Here is a 26231-nt window from a genome sequence, read left to right on the forward strand (position 1 = left end):
TCAAAGCTTCCTATGTCATTTCTATTTTATGTATCTTAACTGTATTATGTCCAATAATAATACTAGTATATCTATTTGTGTATCATAGATTTTCAACGATGCTGTGGAGAGTGATTCGAATTTGTTGAGGTTCGCAATGAGATTGCAAACCTGTGAGCAACACTGCTAAGATTATTAGTGGGGAATTTCCTAAGATAAAATGCAGTGTGTTGGACCTTCCACATGTTTGTTATTTCTCTAGTCTGTAATGCATGATTGGGATGATGATCACTGCAAACAAATCCGAAAAATGCTAAAGCTATTTCGAGGAAAAGCAATGATGGAGGACAACTGATATAGTGATAAATGAAGAGGAAGATGGGCATGAAACGACAAAGTTAAAGCTCTTGCAAGACAAGAGTGTGATGACTTTTCTGCATGGAAAGCAGAGGGATGAGAAAGAATGGAAGAAGCTTTTCTTGGATGCAGACTTAAAAGACTACAAAATATTTCCCTGGTTTGGGTTTAGGTCTCTTATTAAGCTTTACGAACCAGACATATGAGTTCATATAAAATAAAGACTTATTAAAAAGGCGTAAAAGATTAAAATACTCAGGAAGAAAATATAGACCGAAATAAATATTAAATATTTCTTTCTTTTTTTTTGCCATATGGCCAATCCTTTTTTCATCAAAAAAAAAAAACAAAAATAGCAACATATCATGGTTCAATGTCTTTCGTACACTACAAAAGTATTTCTTATACTTGCTATCAAAATTGAAATAAATGAAAAACAAAATAAGGAAAAATCAGCCTGGGGTTCAGACGGCCAACTAAATTGGGAAGGAGGCAAGGTTTAGGAATGTGTGAATTACAAATCAATAAGTTAAAAAAAAAAGAAAAAGAAAAAAGATCATATGGATAAAGGGCTATGGGGGCAGAGTGAATCCATAAACTTGAATCCTGTTTGGTCGTTCCCCCAAAACTTTTTGTATTAGTTATGCCCATGTAAACACCCAGAGCAGAGGAAACACCCAGTCCCTAACTCCTTTACCATCTCTTTCCACCTTTGTTGAAATTACCTCTCCCATTCGAAAACCTATCGTTCTGGCCGAATCTACCATTCCTGCCACCACCTCTTCCAAACCTGTTCCCACCATTTCTATCATTAAACCCTCGACCGCCACCAAATCTGCCCCCCCTTGATTGCTCTCTTTCTTGCAAACGTGGTAATGTTTTCAACACCTCTAGGCTTACATTACCAGCTTTCTGCTGACCTGTAGAGCAAAAATAACTGAATTTAAAATATGAACAAAACATTATAGCTTCTTTTGTCAGACTTGGAACATAATAATTATAGCTATTTGGACTTTAAGGAATATTAGTATGTTACGACACTAGCAATTACTAGTTTACTACTATGATGACAGTGGAAGTTAAACGAAGCAATGTGTATGTGCGTGCATTATATGTGAGACAGAGCTTTGTTTTAAATTGCTCAAAATCTGAAATAAATCATTTAAAAAAAATTACCAGTAAGATAAATGTCTAAATCCTTGGCTGGTACATCAAACACTGCACCATTTCCATCTGCAGTGAGAGTCAAACCCTGCACAGCCTCAACCTGCTCCTCGGGCAAGAATCTCCTTAGGATTCCGAAAACAAAGCTGATACCAACCCACAACATCATATGTCAAATAGGAGGAAACAACCAACGCCAAAAACAAAATCCAGTTAATACTAATACTTGAAAGTGGTTGACAACTGAAGAATCAAGTCTATACCATCAATTGAAGTAACTAAACCACTAGAATACAAAATTTCTAGATTCTAATTTGAAGAAAGACGACAGTAATTAAACATTGTAGTAGAATACTCACGACGGCGTGAACATAGGTTTTCCAATCTCAAGAAGCAGTGTAACGTAATTCTCCATGGAAGTCAAAAGTGATCTTTTCTTTATCTCGGTAAAGCCCTAAAAAAAACACAATATTTACCTGAATTAGAGAATTATATGGAAGATGAAGGATCTGATAAATTTATAAAAACTATATTTCAAGGAAAATACATGTTAAACATATAGAAGATTAATTGACTGACCACAGCCTTGGCAAGTGCTTTTGCAAGTAGATCAGCAGCTGATAAACCAGAGTTGTTCAAAAGCTCCTCGGCCGCAGACTTGAACGCAGGAATCACACTGTGCACATGACATATGTTAGCATTAGAAGAAAACAAATGTTAACAGAAGTGAATAACAAAAACCATACCTATCAGACACTTGGGTAATCATTTCAGCAGCTTCTCCACCAACAGCTTTGGCAATATCATCAGGCTGGGGGGCAGATATGTGCTCAAATTTCACACCCGATTCCCTTTCTATTTTAGATACATTTGATCGCCTGGGATCATAAAGCATTACAGCAACTCCCGTATTTCCTGAAAAAAACAAAGCCTAGAATGTAACCCACAAGCTCAATAGCACAAACAGAGCAATAAAAAAACCTAACAAAATTCTGAAAATACCTGCTCTTCCTGTGCGCCCAGATCGATGAATGTAGGCTTCTACATCACGTGGGGGCTCACACTAAATCCAAAACAATCGAGCATATCAGATCAGATCAGAACATCAATAAAAAGATGATGCATTATATATTTGGCATGTATAGACATCAAGGGTACCTGGATAATTAACTGAACATCATTAATATCTAAACCCCTCGCTGCCACATTTGTGGCAACCAAAGTCATGAATTTCCCAGACCTAAAACCAGCCAGTGTAACCTGCAATAATGGTTAGAGTTAAGAGGAGGAAAAATAGAAAAAGCAGAACCCAAGCATTGTTATTTGAAAAATATATGTACAACAGCAGGGGGTTATTACACAAGGAAATCAATTTCAAAACAACTTGCAACATGGTGAACATGTAAGATGAAAATCTAAAAAAAATCATCGAAATACATGTAGCAGCTCACCTCACGTTGTGATTGCTGTATATCACCATGTAGAGCTCTTGCTCCGGGCAACAAGCCGGCAAGCTCAGAAGCAGACTCCTTTTTCTCAGTAAATATAATTGTTCGGCCTCCACTGAAACAAAACCATGTCAAATAAATGCTTCAAAGTATTCATAAAATGATGTAGAAATAAGAAATGAATGACAAAAAAAAAAAACAACCTGCTATAACAGCGTATAATGTCTGGGATAAGCTGGGCCCTGGCAGAAACGTTACATGGAAGAACAATATGTCTAACATTGGTGCTAGCCTTCATTTTTGCATTTCCCACCAGATCTGCAGTTTTTTTATCTGGTTTCAGAAATTTTCCAGAAATCTGACAACAAAATAACATTTCATAAGGAAAAAAATATAATGTAAATAAATGAATTAGAACATAGGATGATCACAAACATACATGCTTAACCCAGTCTGGCAAAGTAGCACTGAAAAGAAGTGTCTGAACTTTGCTAACATCTTGTACCTTGCCTGTAAAAATCAAGGACCATTGTTATACTGAAAAAAGAAGGAAGCTGCAGAGTATAAAATCAAACACTGGCATGGAACATCAGTGGCCTCAAATAATTTATAAATTACAGATTTAAAAAAAATTTGGCCAAAGAGGCAAATACCAAACAAAATACCTAGAATTAGTTCCACATCTTCAACAAAACCCATTCGGAGCATCTCATCAGCCTCATCAAGGACACGGAACTTTAGCTGGCTCAGGTCAATATTTTCCCTCTCTATATGATCCTATATAAAATCAACAATAGCCATTAAATAGACTGAAGCTTCTACTATCAACCATTGGCAATAGGTATGAATCATATTGCAAAATGAAAAACTATTATATGAAACCAACAAATATTATACAGGCAATACCTTCACACGACCTGGAGTGCCAACAACAATATCAACTCCTCTCCTAAGCTTACTCTCTTGAGTCTGGTATGGAGCCCCACCATATAAACAGCAAGAACTCAATCCCATTGCTCCACCATAAACTTCAAAATCAGCATACACCTAATCCACAACAGAAGAAACAAACATAAATATAACTGCAAATAAAAGCACTTAAGCCACTTCCACAGTCAGCTATTGTAAGTTAAGTATACCTGACTTGCCAATTCCCTGGTGGGTAAAAGAACAAGGACACTTGGAGCCCTCCCAAAACCGGTCTTTCTGAACGCTTTGGCAGGACCATTGATTAAAGACTCTAGTATGGGCAACACAAAAGCCAGAGTTTTACCCTGAAAATGCACGAGCAGCATGATTCAAAACACAAAAAAAAATTGCGTAGCATCAGAACTATTTCACCTCTCATAATAATCATTTACAAGGCCAAAATTGAAACCCCATTCACCAAAGAACTAAATATTTCAATTAACTCAGACATGGTATTTCTTAGGTCACACTAATTCCTAATATGTTAATTAATATATGTATCCTATCATACCAGAACTAACTTGAAGCTCAAACTCCAGAAACATGGCAAATCAACATATTCGGTAACAAACATAAACACGTGCAAATGCAATTAAGAAGAAGCATTACCAATCAGGACAAAAAATTGATTTTTTTTTTCTCTTTGTTCTCTTAAAAACAAAAATAGAATATTAATAACAGATCATAGCGTGAGCTGAGAAATAAGGGCATATAATATACCTGACCGGTGCGAGCGCGACCAACCAAATCAGAGCCATCGAGGATGATATCGAAGGTCATGGCCTGAATCGGGAAGAGAGACTCAATTCCCTTCTCCTTGAGCTTTGCCCTAAGAGGCTCGGAGATTCTGAAGTTGGTAATGGCGTTAGGATCCTCCTCCTTTTTGAGAACCTCTTCTTCCTCCTCCTCTTCCTCATCCATGTCCAACTTGGCCTTCTTATTCTTCTCCTTCTTGCTCTTCTTCTTCTCCTTGGATTTCAAGCCTTCATCATTCTGAGGCTCAACGAGCTCAGAGCTAGTCTCACTCTTCTGATCGTCCTCATCCTCATCAGAGGAGAGCTTCTTCCTCTTCTTGGAGCTTTTCTTCTTGGTTTCAGAAACGGCGTCGTGTAGCTGCTGAGCCTGAGCGTCGTCGACGTTGTTTTCTTTCTTTTCCTTTTTGGATTTGTGTTTTTTGGTGTCCTTAGGGGAGGGAACGGCGCCGTTTGAGAGAGCAAGGGAAGGCATGGCGGAACGGTGGCGTTTTGAGGGTTAGGTTAGGTGTGTTATTTGTGGAGAGAGAGAGAGGGAGATATTTTCTCCTGCTTCGAAGGAAGGATGGAAGAGTGAGAGTGCAGTCAGAAGCAGGAGAAGAAAGAGGAAGAGGCTGCGTCGAGCTTCGCGGGGATTTAAGGGAAATTCAGGGTTTCATGGTGGACGCGTTCTCTGCCCTTCGATCCTCAAACCCTATTCTCAACGCATCACAGCCGTTAGATCTGCGACCTAATGACGGTTCGGTAGTTATTCTTCTCACGCTTTTCTATTTCTTTATGGACTTTTTTGGGCCTTGCCTTCCTTCATGACCCGGTTTCCTCACATTAACCCAACTTCAGTTTGGGCCATAAATGGGTCAATATCAGTCCAGATAAGGAAAAAAAAAGCCAGTCTCCAGTAGATGGAAAATCCAACACTTCTGATTCTGGTTGAAGATTTGAAGCTTATTGCATGTGGACAAAAAAAAAAAAAAATAAAACTTATGGCATCCTTCTTAGGATAATTTCTAATATATTGGCTAGTATAATAACCAAATTGAGTTGGTGGAATGGTCGGCTCATACAAGTGTGGAGATTTAAATTTTACATTGTGTATGTAATAATTCATTGAGCAGATTATTCCTTGTCGGTCACATTAGGAGATACTATTAAAAAAAAAAGATATTTGTTAGCATAATTTTTATTATTATGAATTTTATTCACTTGGTCAATAATCAAATTCAAATATTTAAATAATTTTTTAATGGGTGAAATTAAAACATAATTTTTCACTTTTCAAATTTATAACAGTCATATTTGATAAATTAGAATAAAAATAACATTCAATAAGTATGAATTATAAACATTAATTTGGAGAAATTATTTTTTACATTTAAAATAATTTTAATAGACATAAATATAATTGAAAAATAAATATAAATATTTATTAATATATAAGCACAACCGTAACGAACCACACTAACTTGGTTTCAACGGGTTAATGCTCAAATTCGTCCCTTAAAGATCATGCGATATTCATTTTCGTCCCTGAATGATTTTTTTTAATCAAATTAGTCTCTGAAAGATAAACTGTTAGTCAAATTAGTCCTTCCGTCAATTGAATGATGACGTGTCACATTAAGTGCCACGTGGCATGATGACGTGACATGCCACGTGGCAGAACATTGACACGTGGCACGCCACGTGACAGGTCAGTGACACGTGGCATGTCACGTGTTACTTGACATATAAAAAAGTTTTCTATTAGTCAAAATAGTCCTTGAAAGTTCAGACGTAAGTCATTTTCATCCCTTAAATTTTAAAAATTAGTCAAACTAGTCCTTATATAATTTTTTTTTTCTTCATAAAATTATCTCTCTCCTTTAATTCTTCTCAAAATTGAGAGATGGGGCACAATATTGCTTTATCCTTTTAACAAATGAAACCCATTCCTTTGATCATGTTACTGCATGCTTCAACGGATATCACTTTTACTCTTTGGTGGAATCCAAATTTTATTAATTGGAGTTATTGCAGACCTTGGAACAATGAGAGAAAAAGTGTGATTGACATGATGTTGATCATCAATGCTACACGCTACTCAACCAAAGGGAAGTAAAAGCAAATCATTTTAATTAATTTATTCAAACACATTTAATTGGTTTTCTTTCTTCCTCTCACTTCTCTCTCTACTTGCTTCTCTTTCGGTCATTTCACTCAGCAACCATGGAAGCTACAGCAAGCTACCATAGAAAAGAAGAAGCACGCCTAAAGATCATCACTATGATGGCACGAAAAAGAAAACATAAAAAATGTAGTGGCTGAGATTCTTATCACTTATGGTAAGATATGGTGATGAGATCTTGACTTCTCCATACCAAAAATGGTTTAAGAAGATTCGGCCAGTAAGGTGAAGATCCTTGGAGGGATGGCTTGTCTCTGATTCTGCTCAACCACCACAGGAAGTAGCTAGGGTGGCTACGTGATGGAAGAGGCGAAAATTGAAGCAGATGAAGCTATCATCATCATGAAGCATCAAGGGCCAGAAATTCATCTTGGAGAGCAAGTCAAGGATGGAGCGCTCGGATTGATGAAGACTGATGACCAAGAAACGATTAGAGGTAATTGCATGTTGGATTTTGCATGGGTTATCCTGAGCTAACAATTTTTCTTCTCCTTCAATGTATTCTGTGGGAATCTCCTTGTATGTTGGGTTAGCACTTTATAGTCTGTAATCAAAGAAGATTATAGTGAAATTCCATCATTGTTGTGATGGAGACTGGATGTAGACTGCACTGCACTTAACAGCTGAACCAGGATATATCTGGGTGTAATATTCTCTCTCTTCTACTTTATTTCTGTTTCTACTGCACAGGAGATAAAACTGAAAAATATCTCGTGCTAAGTGACGAGACAAAAATAAAAGTCTCGTGGCTAGGGACAAGACAAAAATCAAATAGTCTCCAAAAGTTGTTTCAAAGACCAGCAAGTGTTCAGAGTACGAAAAAGAGGCTAAGATTCAACCCCATTTTCTTAGCCACTGAAAATCATCATATTCTAAAACATTTTTCTTACATTACTACTTTTTGCTATATATATATATATATATATATATATATATATATATATATATATATATATATATATAGGTTAATGCTCAAATTTATTTCTGAAAGATGTAGTAGAAAAAAATAGTGGTATAACTTTGTTTAGGTTAATAAATATATACATTTCAATTTTGAATATATATATATATATATATATATATATATATATATATATATATATATATATTCCAGCAAAATGTAGTAATGTAAAAAAAATGTTTTAGAATAAAAAAGAATAAGAGAGATTTTGAGAAGAATTAAAGGAGGGAGATAATTTTATGAAGAAAAAAAATTATATAAGGACTAGTTTGACTAATTTTTAAAATTTTAAGGGTTGAAAATGACTTACGTCTAAACTTTCAAGGACTATTTTGACTAATAAAAAACTTTTTTATATGTCAAGTGACACGTGACATGCCACGTGTCACTGTCCTGTCACGTGGCGTGCCACGTGTCGTCACGTGGCGTGTCACGTCATCATGCTACGTGGCACTTAACGTGACACGTCATTATTCAATTGACGGAAGGACTAATTTGACTAACAGTTTATCTTTCAGGGACTAATTTAATTAAGAAAATCATTCAGGGACGAAAATGAATATCGCGTGATCTTTGAGGGACGAATTTGAGCATTAACCCTGATTTCAACTTTCAAGAGTGAGGGCAATCAGTCACGTGAAATCATGTGAATGGCTTGAATTTTCGGCATGACGCTAATATTTTCCTAGAAAAGCTTAAAATGTGGGTTGGGATGTGTTGATAATCTTTATTCCAAAAATATCGACAGAAGTCCAGAAAATTGACTTCATTAGCAGATGGTTACAACCGTCTTTTGGTGAATCCACTAGTTTGAAGGAATCAAAGATTATTGTCAATTTTTACTGCACCGATTTCAGACACGTTTCATTTTTTAAACCGTGATCGTAAGAAATAAGAATATGGCCCTTATAAAAAAATAGAAAAAATCAAAATTTTACATAAAATTAAAAAAATAAATTAAGAACGTAAAATATAAAATTTTAATAAAATTTAAATTATAAAATTATAATTAATAACTTCTTTTAAGATTATAATATCTGATACGACCATTATAAATCCGATGTCATAATTCGGCATTATATACAATAACTCGGCATTATACACCATAACTCGGCACTTTACGTTATAACTCGGCATTATACGTTACAATCAGACATTATCACTTGTTAAAACCTATTAATTGCTCTTCAACTCAGATGATCAATAGAAACGTAACCGACCTATTTTATCTCACTTATAAAAGTATGATATTTTATCTTCAAAGGGGACATTGAATTCTCATTACTGACTTAATCTTCGGAGTGCCTTTGCAGGTACACTCTCCCTTGTTCTTTGCTCACGCTCTGCGCAATTGGACATCTCCTTGGAGAAAAGCTCGGACTTTCACAAAAGCTCAAAGGTCAGCACCGAAGATAACAACTCGACGTCGACTCCCAGGGACCGAGCTCTCCCTTCAGGTATCCATACAAGAACAATTGGCGCCCACCGTGGGGCCTCGAAATAAACAACCTTTTTTCTATAGGCCCCATTTCCTTCCAATGGCTTCAAACTTACCTGCACCTTTGTAAACAAAGGTCATATAGTAAATCATTAAGGCCCGAAAAAGGCCGATCTATATCTATTTTTCCGATCATTATCTATCATCTCTCTATTTTTTAATTCATCTCTGGTTTATCTATTTGTCGATCTATATCTGTTTTGTCAATCTATATCTGTTTTTTCGATCTATATCTGCTTTTCCGATCAATATATGTCATCTTTATTTTTTGATTCATCTATGGTATATCTATTTGCCGATCTTTATCTATTTTTCCGATCTATATCTGCTTTTTTTTATCATTATTTGTCATCTCTGTATTTTTCAAATCATCTGATATATTTATTTGCCGATCTATATCTGCTTTTCCGATCAATATCTGTCATCTTTATTTTTCAATTCATCTATGGTATATCTATTTGCCGATCTATATCTGTTTTTTCGATCTATATCTGTTTTTCCGATCATTATCTGTCATCTCTCTATTTTTCAATTTATCTCGTTTATCTATTTGCCGATCTATATCTGTTTTGTCGATCTATATCTGTTTTGCCGATTTATATCTACTTTTTCAATCATTGTCTGTCATCTCTGTATTTTTCAAATCATTTGATATATTTATTTGCCGATTTATATCTGCTTTTTTGATCAATATCTGTCATCTTTATTTTTTGATTCATCTATGGTATATATATTTGCCGATCTTTATCTGTTTTTAACGATCTATATCTGTTTTTTCGATCATTATCTATCATCTTTCTATTTTTCAATTCATCTCTGGTTTATCTATTTGTCGATCTATATCTGTTTTGCCGATCTATATCTGTTTTTTCGATCTATATCTGTTTTCTGATCTATATCTGTCATCTTTATTTTTTAATTTATATCAGTCATCTCTATTTGCCGATTTATATCAGTCATCTCTATTTTTCAATTTATATATCAGTCATATCTATTTGCCGATCTATATCTATTGTCTGATTTATATCAATCATCTTTATTTGCCAATTTATATCAAAAATCTCTCTTTGCCGATCTATAACAGTCATCTCTATTATCCAATTTATATCAGTCATCTCTATTTTTCAATTTATATCAATCATCTTTATATTCCGATTTATATCTGTTATCCCTATTTGCCAACTTATATATGTTATATCTATTGTCCAATTTATATCAATCATCTCTAATTGCCGATTTATATTAAAAATCTCTATTTGCCGATCTATAACAGTCACTCTATTATCCGATTTATATCGGTCATCTCTATTTTCTGATTTATATCAATCATCTCTATTTTTCGATTTATATCTGTTATCCCTATTTGCCCATTTATATCTGTTATATCTATTTGTCGATCTATATATGTTTTTCTAATATATATCTGTCATCTCTATTTTTCAACTTATATCTGTTATCTCTATTTTTTAATTCTATATATGTCGTCTCTATTTTTCAATTTGTATCTGATATATCTATTTGCCGATCTATATCTGTTATCTCTATTTTTCTGATCTATATGTCATCTCTATTTTTCGATTTATATCCGTTATCCCTATTTGCCGATCTATATCTGTTATCTGATTTTCTGATCTATATGTCATTTCTACTTTCCAATTTATATATGTTATCTATATTTGCCGATCTTTATCAGCTATCTCTAGTTGCCAATTTATATCTGATATCTCTATTTGCCAATTTATATCTGATCTCTCTATTTGCCGATCTATATCTGATTTTTCGATCTACATCTCTTATATCTATTTGCCAATTTATATCTGATCTCTCTATTTGCCAATCTATATCTGATTTTTCGATCCACATCTGTTATATCTATTTGCCGATCTATTTATGTCATCTCTACTTTCCGATTTATATCTGTTATCTCTATTTGCCGATCTTTATCAGTTATCTCTAGTTGTCAATTTATATCTGATATCTCTATTTGCCAAATTATATCTGATATCTCTATCTGCCGATCTAAATCTGATTTTTTGATCTATATCTGTTATATCTATTTGCCGATCTAAATCTGTCATCTCTATTTGCCGATTTATATCTGTTATCTCTATTTGCTAATCTATATCTGTTATATCTATTTTTCGATCCATATCTATCATCTCTATTTGCAGATCTGTTATCTCTAATTGTCTATCAACATCTGTTATCTCTATTTTTCGATCTATATCTGTCATCTCTATTTGCCGACCTATATCTGTCATCTCTATTTGTCGACCTATATCTGTTATCCCTATTCGCTGACCTATATCTGTTTTTCTATTTTCAAATCTATATCTATTATCTTTATTTTCAGATTTAAATCAATAATTATCCGAGCTATATCAATCATTATCACTCTTTGTCAAATCTATATCAACTATCATCAGATATATATCAACTATCTTCCGAACTATGACTATCAACGATATTCAATCAATTATCCATTCGCGATAAATCTTCAATTCAAAGTCGCATCGTTTACACATGCGCAATCAAACACAATCTTCAATCAATTATCCATTCGCGATAATTCTTCAATTCAAAGTCGCATCGTTTACACATGCGCAATCAAACTCAGTTTTCAATTCCGAACTATGACTATAAACACTCAACAAACTCAATCACATATCATACAAGTACAAACACTTATCCATTCGCGACAACTCTTCAATTCAAAGTCGCATCGTTTACACATACGCAATCAAACTCAATCAAATCACCAAACAACGGTGAACTAACTCAATATTCTCGCCCAACCAATTCACTTTTATCAACATCGTCTCAGCAACTATTCAAATTAACTACTCGGTTCCATGAAAAAACCTAACCGTTGCATCTATTAAATCAACGGTTCAAAATTTCATTGGAAAAATCAAAGGCACAATCAATGACAAGACTACTATACTTTCCAATACACGTTAACTTCAAATTACGTCTAAAAATTCAAATTATTCATTATTTTAATAAAGTAAGTTGATTTGGGGGCTCCATACCTATAACTCAAATCGCCGAGTTATAACTAAAAAAAAAAAAAAAGCTCAACCTGCTTTATCAAAATATAGTCAGGCTAAGCTTGGGGGCTATGATACGACCATTATAAATCCGATGTCATAATTCGGCATTATATACAATAACTCGGCATTATACACCATAACTCGGCACTTTACGTTATAACTCGGCATTATACGTTACAATCAGACATTATCACTTGTTAAAACCTATTAATTGCTCTTCAACTCAGATGATCAATAGAAACGTAACCGACCTATTTTATCTCACTTATAAAAGTATGATATTTTATCTTCAAAGGGGACATTGAATTCTCATTACTGACTTAATCTTCGGAGTGCCTTTGCAGGTACACTCTCCCTTGTTCTTTGCTCACGCTCTGCGCAATTGGACATCTCCTTGGAGAAAAGCTCAGACTTTCACAAAAGCTCAAAGGTCAGCACCGAAGATAACAACTCGGCGTCGACTCCCAGGGACCGAACTCTCCCTTCAAGTATCCATACAAGAACAATATCAAAAAATTTTAAGAATTAAATCGAGATTTTAATTACCATACTTATAACGGATTTATGACCTATGCTTTTGAATCGGAAGGTACACAACCAATTAGAATTCATTTTTTTTTTTCCTTAGTCACGGAAAAAGAGCCAGAAATTTTTAATAACCAAGCAAGGCCGAGTTTATGGGCATTGATGATAATCGTAATCGCAATCTATAAAAGTACTCCTTGAACGTGTCAACAAGTAAGACATACACTTCATCTGCCTGCACTTTTTCTGAATCCATGAAATATCAAAAATCAACATCACCAGTCAATTTAGCATATTTTCAAACTTGAAAACTCCCCCTTAAAATAAATCATCCGTTAATGTTAGACGATCCTGTGGTTACTATAAGCGGATACCATCATCATAGGAGACAAGGAGACAATATTTTATTTTTAATTATTTTGTCCTAAATCCTAGATAAAGTGGCATATGATATGACTTAGCATAAATATTTAAAAATATCATATACTATAAATATAAAAAAACAATCGAATACTCAATATTTTAAATTTATTAAACACAAAATTTTTCGTATAATTATTTTTATCTAAAATAATTAATTAAAAATAATAAAAAATTAATATATTTAACTGAATTATTATATAAATAACAATATAAAAAATTTCAAGCGAAGAAAATTACACCTAACAATAATGAAATATATATAATATAACATCAAGTGTCTTTAAAAACAGAAAGTGACCCTACTTATTCAAACATTAAACTCAAAACATAATTAGTCCTTCAAAGAGCAAAAGATCTAACTAATAAGAATGCAAAGCCACGCACAATAATAATAACCGACTTTGCTCACCACAAAGGATCACAAATTTAGTTACCTAACTAATTAAGTTCTCCATGGCCACATGGAAATAATTAATAGCCATGGAATATCAATACATCCAAATTTGAGTAAGAACAAGTCCTAGAACAGCATAGATGAGGCAGTTGAGGGTGTATAGAGGGTGTGAAGAGGAAGGAGTAGGAGGGGAAGGAGGATGAGGTGGCGATGGCGGCGGCGGAACCTGGCAGAAATTGTAGCCGTACCATTTGTCATTGGGGATGGAGGTGTTGAAATTGAAAGTAACAGGGTCAGTGTTGTAGGTGTAGATTTTAACACTCTCAGGCTTCCATCCATTGGTTTTGGAACCAGATCTACGAAGGTATGCAAAGCATATCTCAGAAGTGCATTCACCATCTATCTGGAATGTGTCTGAGGAGCACTGCTCAAATGTCTTTGAAATTCTATCACCCAGTCTTTCTGCATATACCTGATAATAATAATCATAATTGTTTAAAGAGTAAGCTCAAACAATTATTAAACATGCTTGGTTTTTCAATTTAGATGTGTAGATTTACCTTAAATGATTTGGATATAAAGACAAGATCGACAGAATATTCAATTAAGAAAGTGGATCAAACAAAAAATAGGTGACCAAAGATGAAAGAAGGTCTAAAAAATCATATAAAATGGTAAAACAGTAAACATAATTCAATAATATTGATTTATCGAGTATGTTATGTGTATACCAAAATTAGTCATTAAAGTTAACTACCAACCATTATAAAATACATGTTGAAATACAAATATATATTGAAAATAAATTTAACTACACATATATTTATACACAAATATATTGATGATTGATTTTAAAGACTAATTTTGATGTACAAATAATATTTTTATTGTTTTATATATGTAATTAATCCTATCTAACATGGTCATATAGATTGCTCTCTGAGCATTTTTCTTTATTCAGTGTTTGCTAGTTAAACTCTAGAGAGGATAGGTGTTTAATAAGAAGACATAAATAGGAGGATATAACATGAATTTGGACTTCGATAAATGGAAGAGTTATCAAACTCAAGTTCTAAAAGAGCAAAAGACTAGTGGATATGAAACATTACAATCGTTAAAAAAATTGACCTTTTTCACTAAACAGCTTAGCAATTAGCAATTAGCATACATGAGATAGGGCCTATGAAAATGTCATTAAAATTAAAATATTTTTTTAAGAATATTTTTTTAAAAAATTACTAAATAATAAAAAATATTATTTTAATTTTAATAAAATTTTTTAAAATAAAAAATCCTAAATAGCACCTGACAATTATCTCGAAAGACAACGAGTTCTTTGACAAAAACAATATCTAACCCGATTTTTAAACTTTACTTTTATAGGATTGATTAGTCCATGTGCCAAAAAAAGTCAATGTTATTTTTTTAGCACAGAAACTAATCAATCCAAAAAAAAGATCAGAAATCAAATTGAATATTTTTTTTTGTCAAATATTTCGTAATCCTTTCCAAGTAATTATTCGGAGTCAGACAAAGTATTCCCTCTTTAAAATATTATAGCCACCTACTCCAACTTACTAGAATGCACCAAAGCGATGTAGTGTAGTGTATGCTTTTATTCATAACTGAAGAAGTTCCACTACTTTCAACAAAAAAGAGAGAATTATAGCTAGTGCTTTCTATATATGGTTATCACTTATCAGAGACCTTTCTAGAGCTCTGTTTAGTAGAAAATTTTCTAGCATGTTAACCCTTATTTAAACACACAAATAGAACTTGTAGCACTTCAAAATCTCAGGTCCATGATACTGTAAAAGTGATATAGAACTAATATAATTTCACAAGGGAAAAAAAAAGTTCATTGATCAGCTTGTACCAAGTAGTAAGGAACAACAAAAAATCGGTTAATTACTTGGCTTATACTTAATATTATTAGATTTCAATAAAAATCCAATCTTGGCCCAATTAACATAAATCATAGGGAGAAAAAAGAAGAAGTAAAAAAAACCTGGTTGCCTTGTGCATCACCAAAAACAATACTGATTTCATCAGTTGTAATCTTAGGTGAAGAACAGCTTGTACTTATGGCCACCAAGTAAGAACAGTTCTCTGCACTCTTCATCTATTATTCAAACACAATAAATAAATAAATAAATTTATTAAAATAAAATAAATCTATATCATGCACAATAAAAGAAAACAGCTTCAACAAACTAAAGAAAGAAAATTATTTAAAAAAAAAAGAGAAAAATATATATAATAAGAGCATGCAGTTAATTACTTGGATATAGCCAACACTGAAGGAATCATCAGCAGCATGAGGAAGCAGAGGAACATTTTTGGGCTCTGAGACTGAAAGGGCCAATCCAGAATAGGCAAAGAAAAACACAAGAAGAGGAAAAACAACCTCTTTGATATTCATCTTTCAGAAACTAAACCTTAGCTAAAGAAAAAGAAAGAGAGAAAAATATCAAGCTATGGTTTTGAATAAGCTTGGTACCAAAGCATGGTATATATAAAGCTTCACGGCACAAGACAAATAAAGGGATATAGCGCTTGGTAACATTAAACATTGTCCAATGAACTAAGGGCAAATGTGACAATATACTTCTATAAAATTGTCACTCTCACTTATGCTCCCATGTTTATTTTTAACTGGACTTTACTTCCGTGTGTTTCACGAGTCTTATTATTTTTTAAAAATTAATTTATATGGGGGACTGTAAATAACATAAAAACGAAAAAATTATTAACAATATGATACTGTTGGGGGACATCGAAATTTATGACATATTTTGTACTACTATATCTTCATTAATTAACGGTAATGATGCGAAATCATAGAGTAAAATAAAATTGCACTAATATCTATATTCTTGTCTAAGTGGTTAGGTAGGACGAGAGAGTCTTAAAAACTAGGGTTAGACCGAATAGAGATGAAGTTACTATATTGCCTCCTATCCTATCTATGATATTTAATTTATAGAGATGGTAGGTGTATATGCATGGAGATAGAAAGTGTTCCTCCTAATTAGAAGACTAGCTAGGTGTCTATATAGGTGAGTTTTTACCCTTTTTCTTTTTGTATATAAATTGAACTGAAATTATAGTAAATCATTTTAAATAATTTAAAAATTAAATTATATTGCTTTTTCATATAATAAAATTAGTTTTAAACTAATTTATAATGTAATGTACTAATTTAAATTAGTTAACCAAAATAAAATTAATTTTATTTTAAAATTTCAGTTTAAACTAATTTATACATAAATACTGTAGTTTCAATTTAGTTATTTTATTTAAAAAATTAGTTTATTTAAAATAATTTAGATCAGTTTCAGTTTAGTTTGACTAAACTAGTTTTTTGAACATTCCTAAGTGTCTAGGTGATTTGGAAATCAAATAAACCGTTATAAAACTATCTAAAAATTATATATTTAAAAATGTAAAATTTATATTACACCATCTCTACCCTCAGAAATAAGCATCTGTTGTAAATAATTCACTAATATTGAAGTAAAAAAAATTGATATATAATAAAATTGAGATTGAATAGATTTAATTTAACTTTTGTTATAATAACATGAACTAGCTAATTACATACATAAATATTTAATGTCATTTTTTATTATTAAACAATATAAATTAAATTAAACTTATTTAATCTCAATTTTAATAATATAAATTATAATAACATGAACTAATTGCATAAATATGCAACATAAGTTTGCATTATTGGGCCATAGATTTTATTTATCTATCTTTTTTTTGTTTGTTGATGAGATCGTAGCCATGTATGAAAATGAAATAATTGTAACTAATTACGACTCTGGTTTCTTCTATGTTATTGAATTTATACCCGTTTTAGAAAAGAATGAAGACAAATTATATATAAAGAAAGTCTAAGGATGAACATTTTTATTAAGGTGAAATTCATGTGCAGTCGACTTTACGTGAAGTTGATAGTTGAGAGTCGTTAAATGATTTAATTAATTTGACTAAATTTTTATCTAACGACTCTCAAATATCAACTTCATGTGAAATCAACTTCACCTGAATTTTTACCTTTTATTAAAATTTGTTAAATATTTAATTAATAAATAAAATAAATAATTTTATACTATTAAATATAATTTTATATTATTAAAAATATTAATAATAATTAATGATTACAAATTAAAAAATTTGTTAGTCTCCTCGTACTCCTTTTAAATATATAGTAAATGAAAAGAGTATCAGAGAAGCATAAACTTAAACCATATATATACACGTGTAGCCAATGTTTTAGGACTTAGGAGAATGAAATTGCTTTACAAAATGACACATGAATGCTTTCATGATATTGCATGTGTGCCTTGCCCATTGACTGGAATGGGATGGCTACAATTTTTTAGATTCTCTAGAAGTTTTTGTATTATTATTATTATTTTATTAAAAAATCACTTAAATAAAGGCGTATAAAACTTTTTTTTAAATATTTTTTAATAACTAAAATTTAATATATATAATCAATTTATTTTTGTTAAAATTAGACCAATAAATTAATTTGACAAAAAATAACGAATTAAATTTTGAATTAATTTAAATTAATATTAATTTTTTTATAAAAAATAATTTCAATACTCTTATTACAGAAAATAACTAAAATATTTTTATTATATATATTAATTTTAAAAATCTTAACTTTTAGTTTTGTATTTCTCTCTCATCATAGAAATTTAGAGTTTTTAAAATTAATATATATTAATAGGATTATTTTAATTATTTTCTATAATAAAGGTATTGTAGTCATTTTTTATAAAAAAAATATTAATTTAGATCGATTCAAAATTTAATTCACTATTTTTCGATCAAAATAATTTGTCGGACCTAATTTTAATAAAAATAACATAGTTTAATCGATTATATATGTTAAATTTCAATTATTAAAAGATATCTTAAAAAAAAGACGTTTTAGACGTCTTTTATCGAAGTCACTCTTTTATTGTTTAGAGGTGAACGCGGATCGGATCGGACCGGATCCAATATCTGCCATTTTTAAGTTTGGATTCGATCCAATCCGATCCACACATTTGAAGATCGGATCAGATCGGATATCAAATATATCTGCAAAACACAAAAATATTTTTAAAAACTTATTTTTATTAAAAAATATCAATAAAATTTATTTTTCTATTTTTAAAATATTTTACTCTTAAAATAATATTAAACATACTTTTTTTAAATAATAAATTAAAATAATACAACATATATGATAAGTATTAGTTGAAATAAAACATAAAAAGAATATTTACTTATTTATTTCTTTATTTTTGCGGGTACCTATAAAAAATCTGCAATCCGATCTGATTAGTATGCGAATCCGATCCGATAGCCTTGCAAATCGGATCTATATCCGTAATTTTCGGATCGAATTCAAAAAAAAAAACATCACAGATATGCAGATTAAATCCGATCTATGAACACCTCTATTATTATTATTGGTCATTGTCAATGCACTAATATTATATATTATTCTATTTAATAATCACCATTATTATTAGCTCACGGTGTGTTTGGAAAGTTGTAATGTTCATCACCTGTTTGCCCTTGCTTTTTCATATAATGAATTTCATTCATATTATTTAGACAAAAAATATTAGAAAACTATTAAAATTGATTATTTTTAATTATTAATATTTAAAAATATAAAATAAAATATATTATTAAATTATTAGATTATAAATTTAAATTAATGATTAAACCCCATAGAAATTTTCTATTTAAAGTTGTTTTTTAAAAAACCTAAAATTAATTTCCCTTGTATTTATCTTTATTTAGTTTAAGCTAAACCCCCCCCCCCCTTTTCCCTCCTCTTTGGGTATCTCTGACTGTTCCTCTCATCAATGTTCTCACCCACCACCAACAGCACTGTACTAATAAGTTGATAAATATTTTATTTCTTTTAAAATAAGTGATACTAGCTAGATTTAATATTATGAAAATTGTGCACAAGTGTCCCCTTAAAATAACCGCCAAATAGAGATGTAGTGTATATCTTAGTGAGTTAGTGGTCAAATTTCTTGCATCTTGATAGAATGATGTGTTTGAATCATGGTGTGTAAATCCAAATCAAAAGGTTCAGGAATTGATTTCAAGGGTTGGTTGCAACACATGCAAACCGCCGCACATGCATTTGTATGACCAACCACCGGTACCTCTAGTCATTCTTTTATTTTTTTTCTCAAGAGATTTCATATCCGTACAACACATAGATATAGATATAGTGTCCCTACATCCTAGATTATAAATTGAGTTCCGTTGCTACAAATTTAAGAGACATAAAGTCATATATAGAACATATTCAAAGTGCATCAAATTAAATTTAAACTAGCTACATCCAAATTATACTAAGAACAAGTCCTACAACCAAGTATATAATCCAATTTTGATTGCACAAATGGTTTGAAGAAGACGGTGCAGGAGGAGGAGGAGGAGGCAGTAATGGTGGTGGAGGGGGAGGAGATGGGGGAGGAGGTGATGGTGATGGTGGTGGTGGAGGAGGTTGAGAAGGAGGTGGAGGTGATGGTGATGGTGGCGGGGGAGAATGATAATGTGGAGGTGGAGGAGGAGGCTCATCATGATGAGGAGGATGTGGTGGCGGCGACGTTGGTGGTGGAGGAGAATCTTCATGAGGAGGAACAGGAGGTGGCGGAGGCGGCGTTTGGCAGAAATTATAACCATACCAAGTGTCATTGGGAATGAAAGTGTTGAAATTGAAAGTAACATGATGTTCTAAGTGTTGGGAATAGATTTGGACAGTTTGAGGCATCCAACCCTTAAAATTGGAACCACATCTTCTTAGGTATGCAAAACATATGTTTTGTGTGCATGGACCCTCTCTATGGAATGTGTCTGAGGCACATTGTCCAAATGTCTCTGATATTGGATAACCATCCAATCTTGGTGCAAATACCTGATCCAAAGAAACATACAAAATGGAATACTTTGAAATCACTCCAGCTTTGTTAACTAATTAAATGTATACATACATGTACAAATTTTCATGTTTTGAGGTTTTTTTTTTTTATCACTTTGAATATGTTCATTACACCTAATCACTCATGAAGCTAGTTTAGATAACAACTTCCTAACTAATTAACTCATTAATCAATAATGTTCATACTAGTACTAGAAATGGCTTCAAAAAACAACAAATATTTAGTTTGGAATTGTATTATTTATTTATTTGTACATTATGTTCCACTAGGAGGTAGTTTATTGATATCAAACTCAATCTAAAGATGGAAAACAAAAATTCAAAGTTAAAGTGGAGTTAAATACCCAAATTCAAAGGCCAAAGAATGAGTGTGAATGAAGTTGATAAAGAGTTTAATATTAGAAATTTAAATAAATAAAATAAAATATCTTTCCTTGCTTTTGGTCTACCCTACCAAAACAGAGGAAATAGACCACTTTTCTGCCAAAAGTGAGCAATAGTGCTCTAAGTTAGATACATCATTTAGTTTCAGAAGCAAGTTTCCAACAATTCCATTAGCTATTAGCATTGCAGCAAGCTTCTAGCCAAGTTACTATTTATTAAAGAATTTAATTTTGATACACTGGTAATACTCTAAAAAAATTTTATATGTACATTTACTATATAATAACACATCAATAAAAATAATTATCTTTTCAAATTGATCATGTAAATAATCATAAAAAAACAGATTTTTAGAATTTTCGAGGTAAGTTTTAATACCATATCTAAATTCAAAAGTTTAAATAAACAAAAAATATTCATATAAATAATTATATAGGTGGAAATTCAGATGCAGTCGACTTCAGGTGAAGTTGATAACTAAGAGCCGTTAGATGATTTGACTGATTTGACTAAATTTTCATCTAATGGCTCTCAACTATTAACTTCACGAAGCCAACTGCACCTGAGTTTTCACCATATTTTATTTTAATAATTGAGTTTGGGTTCTTCGGAAACATTGCTATAACCACATGACATTTTTCTTTTCCAAAATAAAATAAACTAGTAAAGTTAGCATGTAATGAGCAACATATATAACACTGAATACCCATGATTCTGAGTTCAATTTCTGTTGTTCATACCTTATTATACCTCCTAGAGCAATATATAACTGAATATTTTAATAAGAATCCAATCTTTTAGCAGATTAAAATAAAATGAAGGGAAAAAAAGAAAAAAGAGAAAACCTGGTTGCCATGAGCATCTCCAAAGACAATACTAATCTGATCTGTAGTAAACTTTGGTGAAGAACAACTTGTATTTATTGTTACCAAGTAAGAACAATTCTTTGCACTCCTCATCTATCCCCAAAAAAAAAAAAAAAAAAACGCACACACACACACAAATAAACAACATATAATTAATACATAGGAAATAACAAAAAAGAAGTCATTTTCTTGTTAATAAAACTTATATTTTTCCTATTTTTTATCTTTTTATTTTAATTTTATTGGGTTCCATGAAAACCCAGTTACCTGAATATAGCCAACACTGAAAGAATCATCAGCAGCATGAGGAATAATTTTGGACTCAGAGACTGAAAGTGCCAATCCAAAGGCAAAGAAGAGAAACAGAACAAGATGAGGAACAACAACAACTTCTTTCATATTCATCTTTTCTGATGAATAGGGTTGTTGTTGAGAGGAATTATAAAAGAAAATGGGATATGGTATGGGTTTGCATGCACAAAACTCAATGCATCTCCTTTAATAATGCAAATAGAAAAGCTGAAACATTGTCCAATGAACAAAGGGCAAATGTGACATTATCATTCTATAGCTTGTCAATTACTCACTCTTATTATTCATTATGATTTATGAATAAGTCTTGTGTTAGCCGTACATTTAGCATCTAAGCTAAAGTTTTTTACTTTTTACTTATTTGATACTACATACACTTTAACTTTACATGAAAATTGAAGCCTATAAATAGTAATTTCCCTTCTGCGTGTTGCACGAGCCATATCTGTTGTTAAATATCTTTTTTTTTAAATAGTTTTGCAATAAATTAATGTTTTTTTATGTCATAAAAGAAATTCAAACTCTGGTTAACAAAAGTTATGAATTTATTTGCTTTTTGAAAGTTTTATTATTATTTGTTAATTAAATAGTAGAGCAATAAAAAATGAAGTAGGTTTCTAGATATGATAACCCAATAAGCATCCATAATCTTTACAGCATGAAAAATGTCTTTTTATTGTTGGACCTAGAAATAAACTACACCAACCGTGAAAATAACTAATATTATATGTAAGGTCATTTTCTATTCATCAGATATTTGAAAGATAATTACCCTTTAGCCATACTATATGTCTAACTCGTGATTTCATCATTTGAACCGAATTTCATATACATCGCTTGTTGAAAAGAAGGGACACACATAAATGGTAGAAGCCATACACGTAGCCATACTTTAAGACTTTATATGAAAGAAGCAGAAAAAATCTCATTCCATCATGTGTAGTGTATTATTATAGCCCCTTATTAATACCTATTAATGCTCATTGAAAACCATACTATCGACATTATCGACATTATATTACTATTTTAGCACTTTATTTTATTAAGAACAAAAATATTATTTATACACTAAAATTAATTATTAACATCAATTATTATATATTTTTATATAATATATATATAATTTAATTTATTTTAAATGTATATTTTATATATTTCATACATATTTTATATTAATAATTAATTTTTATTACTGATTTTTGTGTATATTTAACGTAATTGCACCTAAAAAATGACAAAAGGACATGCCATCATTTGACAAGAAAAAAAACTACATCACAAGAGTTACTATATTTTTACTTAAGTTATTATTTTGGTTCATAAAATAAACTCATCACTATATATATAGTTGTAACATAAATTAAACTCATCACTCAAATATAAGATTATTTACCTGGTTGTCAAGTTGGACTGAGCCACTGAGGGTTCATTTCTTAAAAGAGGTAGAGGTAGTTGGCATTGGTAAAAGCCTCAAGACTCATGAATGGAGTAGAAGAATTTTTTGGGTGCTACAAAATGTCATTTTGTTTGAACTTTGAAGGGGAATCATTTACATAATTCGATGAAGAACACTAATTTCAAGAACATAAAAAGAGTTGACATGGGCTTGAATCATTAGACATTAAATATTGTTAAATATTTAAATGAAGTGTCTTAGCAGTAGTAATTTATTTCTGGGTGTACAAATAAGTATTTATCTAAAATAATTAGAAAATTTTAATTTTTTGTATTTTATACTTTACTTTTTTTTCTTGTAAAAAAAATTAAGTAGAGTATAAAAATAAAATTAATAAATATTTTTTATATTAATTAATAAGAATAATTTTTTCAATCATTAAAAATGTTTTAAATTAAAAATCAATTTTAATTATTTCTTAATCTATATACTACTATTTTTTATTTATTTATTTTTTGGACACGGTGAGAATCGGACAAATCCGGCCCACACCCGAAAGGTTACTACTATTTAAATTGGACACTATACTTATTATTTTTTTGGACAGGATAGTTATTCAAAAAGCCCAAAATGAGATGGTTGGGCCTAAGAATCACAAAAAATGGGTATGGGACCCGACCCGACCCAAAACACAGTGAGATGGAGCTGTGGTTGAGTGTGAGTGAGCTAGAAAGAAAAACTAAGAAAAAACTCTGAAAACCCTAATCTTTGATCATGTATCGTTATCTCTTTCCAATTTGCCATGTCCGTGGATCTTCTCTCTTCGCACCCAAACCTTCACGGTCTGTTATCTCTGCCTTCTTCTCAGGACCGTTGCAAAACCACATCGGTAATTTCCTGGTTCTCTTTTTTGCTTTCAATTTTTAACCCATCCATGGATTATGGCATTTCGATCTTATTGGTTAGAAATGTTGCTTATTGATTAGTGGTTTAGGGTGAGTGTTCTGATTGGTTGGTGAATTGTGTGTTTGGAAGTTTATAACCCGAGTTGTTTGATATGGATTTGTGGAAAACGTTATGGTTATTGTGTTTTTAGGTGAAGTTTCAATTGTTATTTGTTATTGTCGAATTGGAATGCTCAAATGCTTGCAAATTGAAAATGGATGTCTTGGATCAGTTTCACAGTTTCAAAATTTGCAAGTGAAGGTTTAGTTTTTAGGCTAGTCACTAGTCATGAGTGTAATGGGGTCTTATTCAAAATTTTAATGCCGCAGAGCATGTTAGAGGATTTTCAACTGGTGAATCAGATCCTAATCGTCCCTTTTCGATGCGGGATAGATTAAATGAAAACTCGAGAGGTGGGAATGAAACTTTACCGGAGGCCATCCGGGATAGGGTGATGTGGAACACGAGTGGAAGTGGTGCTGGGAATGAGAGGAGTTTCAACCGTCAACCGGATAATCTTCCTTTTTTCATGCGGAATGGAGAGAACTCAAACTCAAGAGGTGCCAGTTATGCTCAGAATAGGAGGGGTTTTGGCCGGGATTCGGGTACTCGTCCTTTTTTTATGCGGGACAGGGAGAATCTAAATGTAAGCAATGAGAATGATGGTGGGACTGAGACTGAGAAGAGTTCCAGGCCTATGGATTTCGTGAGAGGGGTTATAGATGAAGATGGCCAGGATCATCTTCAGGCTTACAGTAATCAATTTGAGAAAGACGCCGATTTTGTTCATATAAAGATGCTGCGGAACAACACGTTTGTTACCGTAACAGATTCTAAAGGGAACATAAAGCTTAGCGGCTCCGTTGGTTCCGTGAAAGAGATGAAATCAGGGCAGAAGCTTGCTAGGTATGCTGCTGAGGCAACTTCAGAGGTTGTCGGGCGAAGGGCAAGGGGTTTGGGGTTGAAAGCTGTTGTTATGAAAGTGAACGGATTTACTCATTTCAGGAGAAAAAGGCAAGCAATAATGAGCTGGTTGGAGGGTTTTTTGGATTCTCGAGCAGACAAAAGTAGAAATCCGGTTGTTCACATTGAAGATACCACTAGAAAGCCTCATAATGGTTGTCGACTCCCAAAGAAAAGACGAATTTAGATTCGGTTAGTTTGATGGCTCAATAAAGAGTTTTTGTAGCAGTATGGGAAATGCTTTGTTGTTGTTCTCTTTATGTTGTTGATGGGCTATATCATTCTCAATTGAAGGTTATGGATCTGTTACTTGTTGATCTGTCTTTCTAGTTACTACCATTCCTTAGTTTTTACATGTGTGATTACATGACACCATATCTTGCATAATTCAGATTGATGAAAAGTTAACATGACTCTTTTTGGTAACAAGACTTTCTTTGATGATACTGTTGAAGCCATGTTATTTCTAACATTGAAATGCCAAGTTTGATTCATGAAAGTTCCACCAAAATTTTTACTTTTGAATCTTGGGGTGCAAGCAATAATTATGAATGGTTAGGTGACTACTCAACTAGATGTTGGTATTTTTCAAAGAAAATTTGAAGCTTAACAATGATTATCTATTTATCAAGCCTTGCAGTTAGAAGGAAGAGGACTTTAATGTTGATGGGTATTCCAAAAAGCATGATCATATCAAGT

General features: G+C 31.9%; 4 protein-coding genes across 4 annotated transcripts; 1 reads left to right on the forward strand and 3 right to left on the reverse strand.

The window, feature by feature from the left end:
* Positions 1-605: 605 nt before the first annotated feature.
* On the reverse strand, positions 606-5419 carry LOC112801708 (DEAD-box ATP-dependent RNA helicase 7). The gene is made up of 14 exons (XM_025844610.3): positions 4638-5419; positions 4088-4222; positions 3855-3995; positions 3614-3725; positions 3388-3458; positions 3152-3306; positions 2952-3063; positions 2659-2760; positions 2503-2563; positions 2247-2415; positions 2080-2176; positions 1860-1954; positions 1513-1646; positions 606-1256 (listed from the first exon to the last, which is right to left on the reverse strand). The coding sequence occupies exons 1-14, from the start codon at positions 5142-5144 to the stop codon at positions 1030-1032; spliced, it is 2118 nt and encodes a 705-aa protein (XP_025700395.1). The 5' UTR covers positions 5145-5419; the 3' UTR covers positions 606-1029.
* An 8107-nt stretch (positions 5420-13526) lies between these two features.
* LOC112801710 (embryo-specific protein ATS3B) lies at positions 13527-16273 on the reverse strand. Its single transcript, XM_025844612.2, has 3 exons — positions 15969-16273; positions 15696-15809; positions 13527-14159 (listed from the first exon to the last, which is right to left on the reverse strand). Exons 1-3 carry the CDS (start codon positions 16107-16109, stop codon positions 13782-13784), a joined length of 633 nt encoding a protein of 210 aa, XP_025700397.1. The 5' UTR covers positions 16110-16273; the 3' UTR covers positions 13527-13781.
* A 3541-nt stretch (positions 16274-19814) lies between these two features.
* Positions 19815-22530, reverse strand: LOC112801709 (embryo-specific protein ATS3B). The gene is made up of 3 exons (XM_025844611.3): positions 22184-22530; positions 21896-22009; positions 19815-20642 (listed from the first exon to the last, which is right to left on the reverse strand). The coding sequence occupies exons 1-3, from the start codon at positions 22319-22321 to the stop codon at positions 20061-20063; spliced, it is 834 nt and encodes a 277-aa protein (XP_025700396.1). The 5' UTR covers positions 22322-22530; the 3' UTR covers positions 19815-20060.
* Positions 22531-24331: 1801 nt separating this feature from the next.
* On the forward strand, positions 24332-25958 carry LOC112801711 (uncharacterized). The gene is made up of 2 exons (XM_025844614.3): positions 24332-24513; positions 24899-25958. The coding sequence occupies exons 1-2, from the start codon at positions 24399-24401 to the stop codon at positions 25717-25719; spliced, it is 936 nt and encodes a 311-aa protein (XP_025700399.1). The 5' UTR covers positions 24332-24398; the 3' UTR covers positions 25720-25958.
* Positions 25959-26231: the final 273 nt, after the last annotated feature.

This window comes from Arachis hypogaea, chromosome 5, assembly GCF_003086295.3.
Source record: "Arachis hypogaea cultivar Tifrunner chromosome 5, arahy.Tifrunner.gnm2.J5K5, whole genome shotgun sequence".
Lineage (NCBI taxonomy): Eukaryota > Viridiplantae > Streptophyta > Magnoliopsida > Fabales > Fabaceae > Arachis > Arachis hypogaea.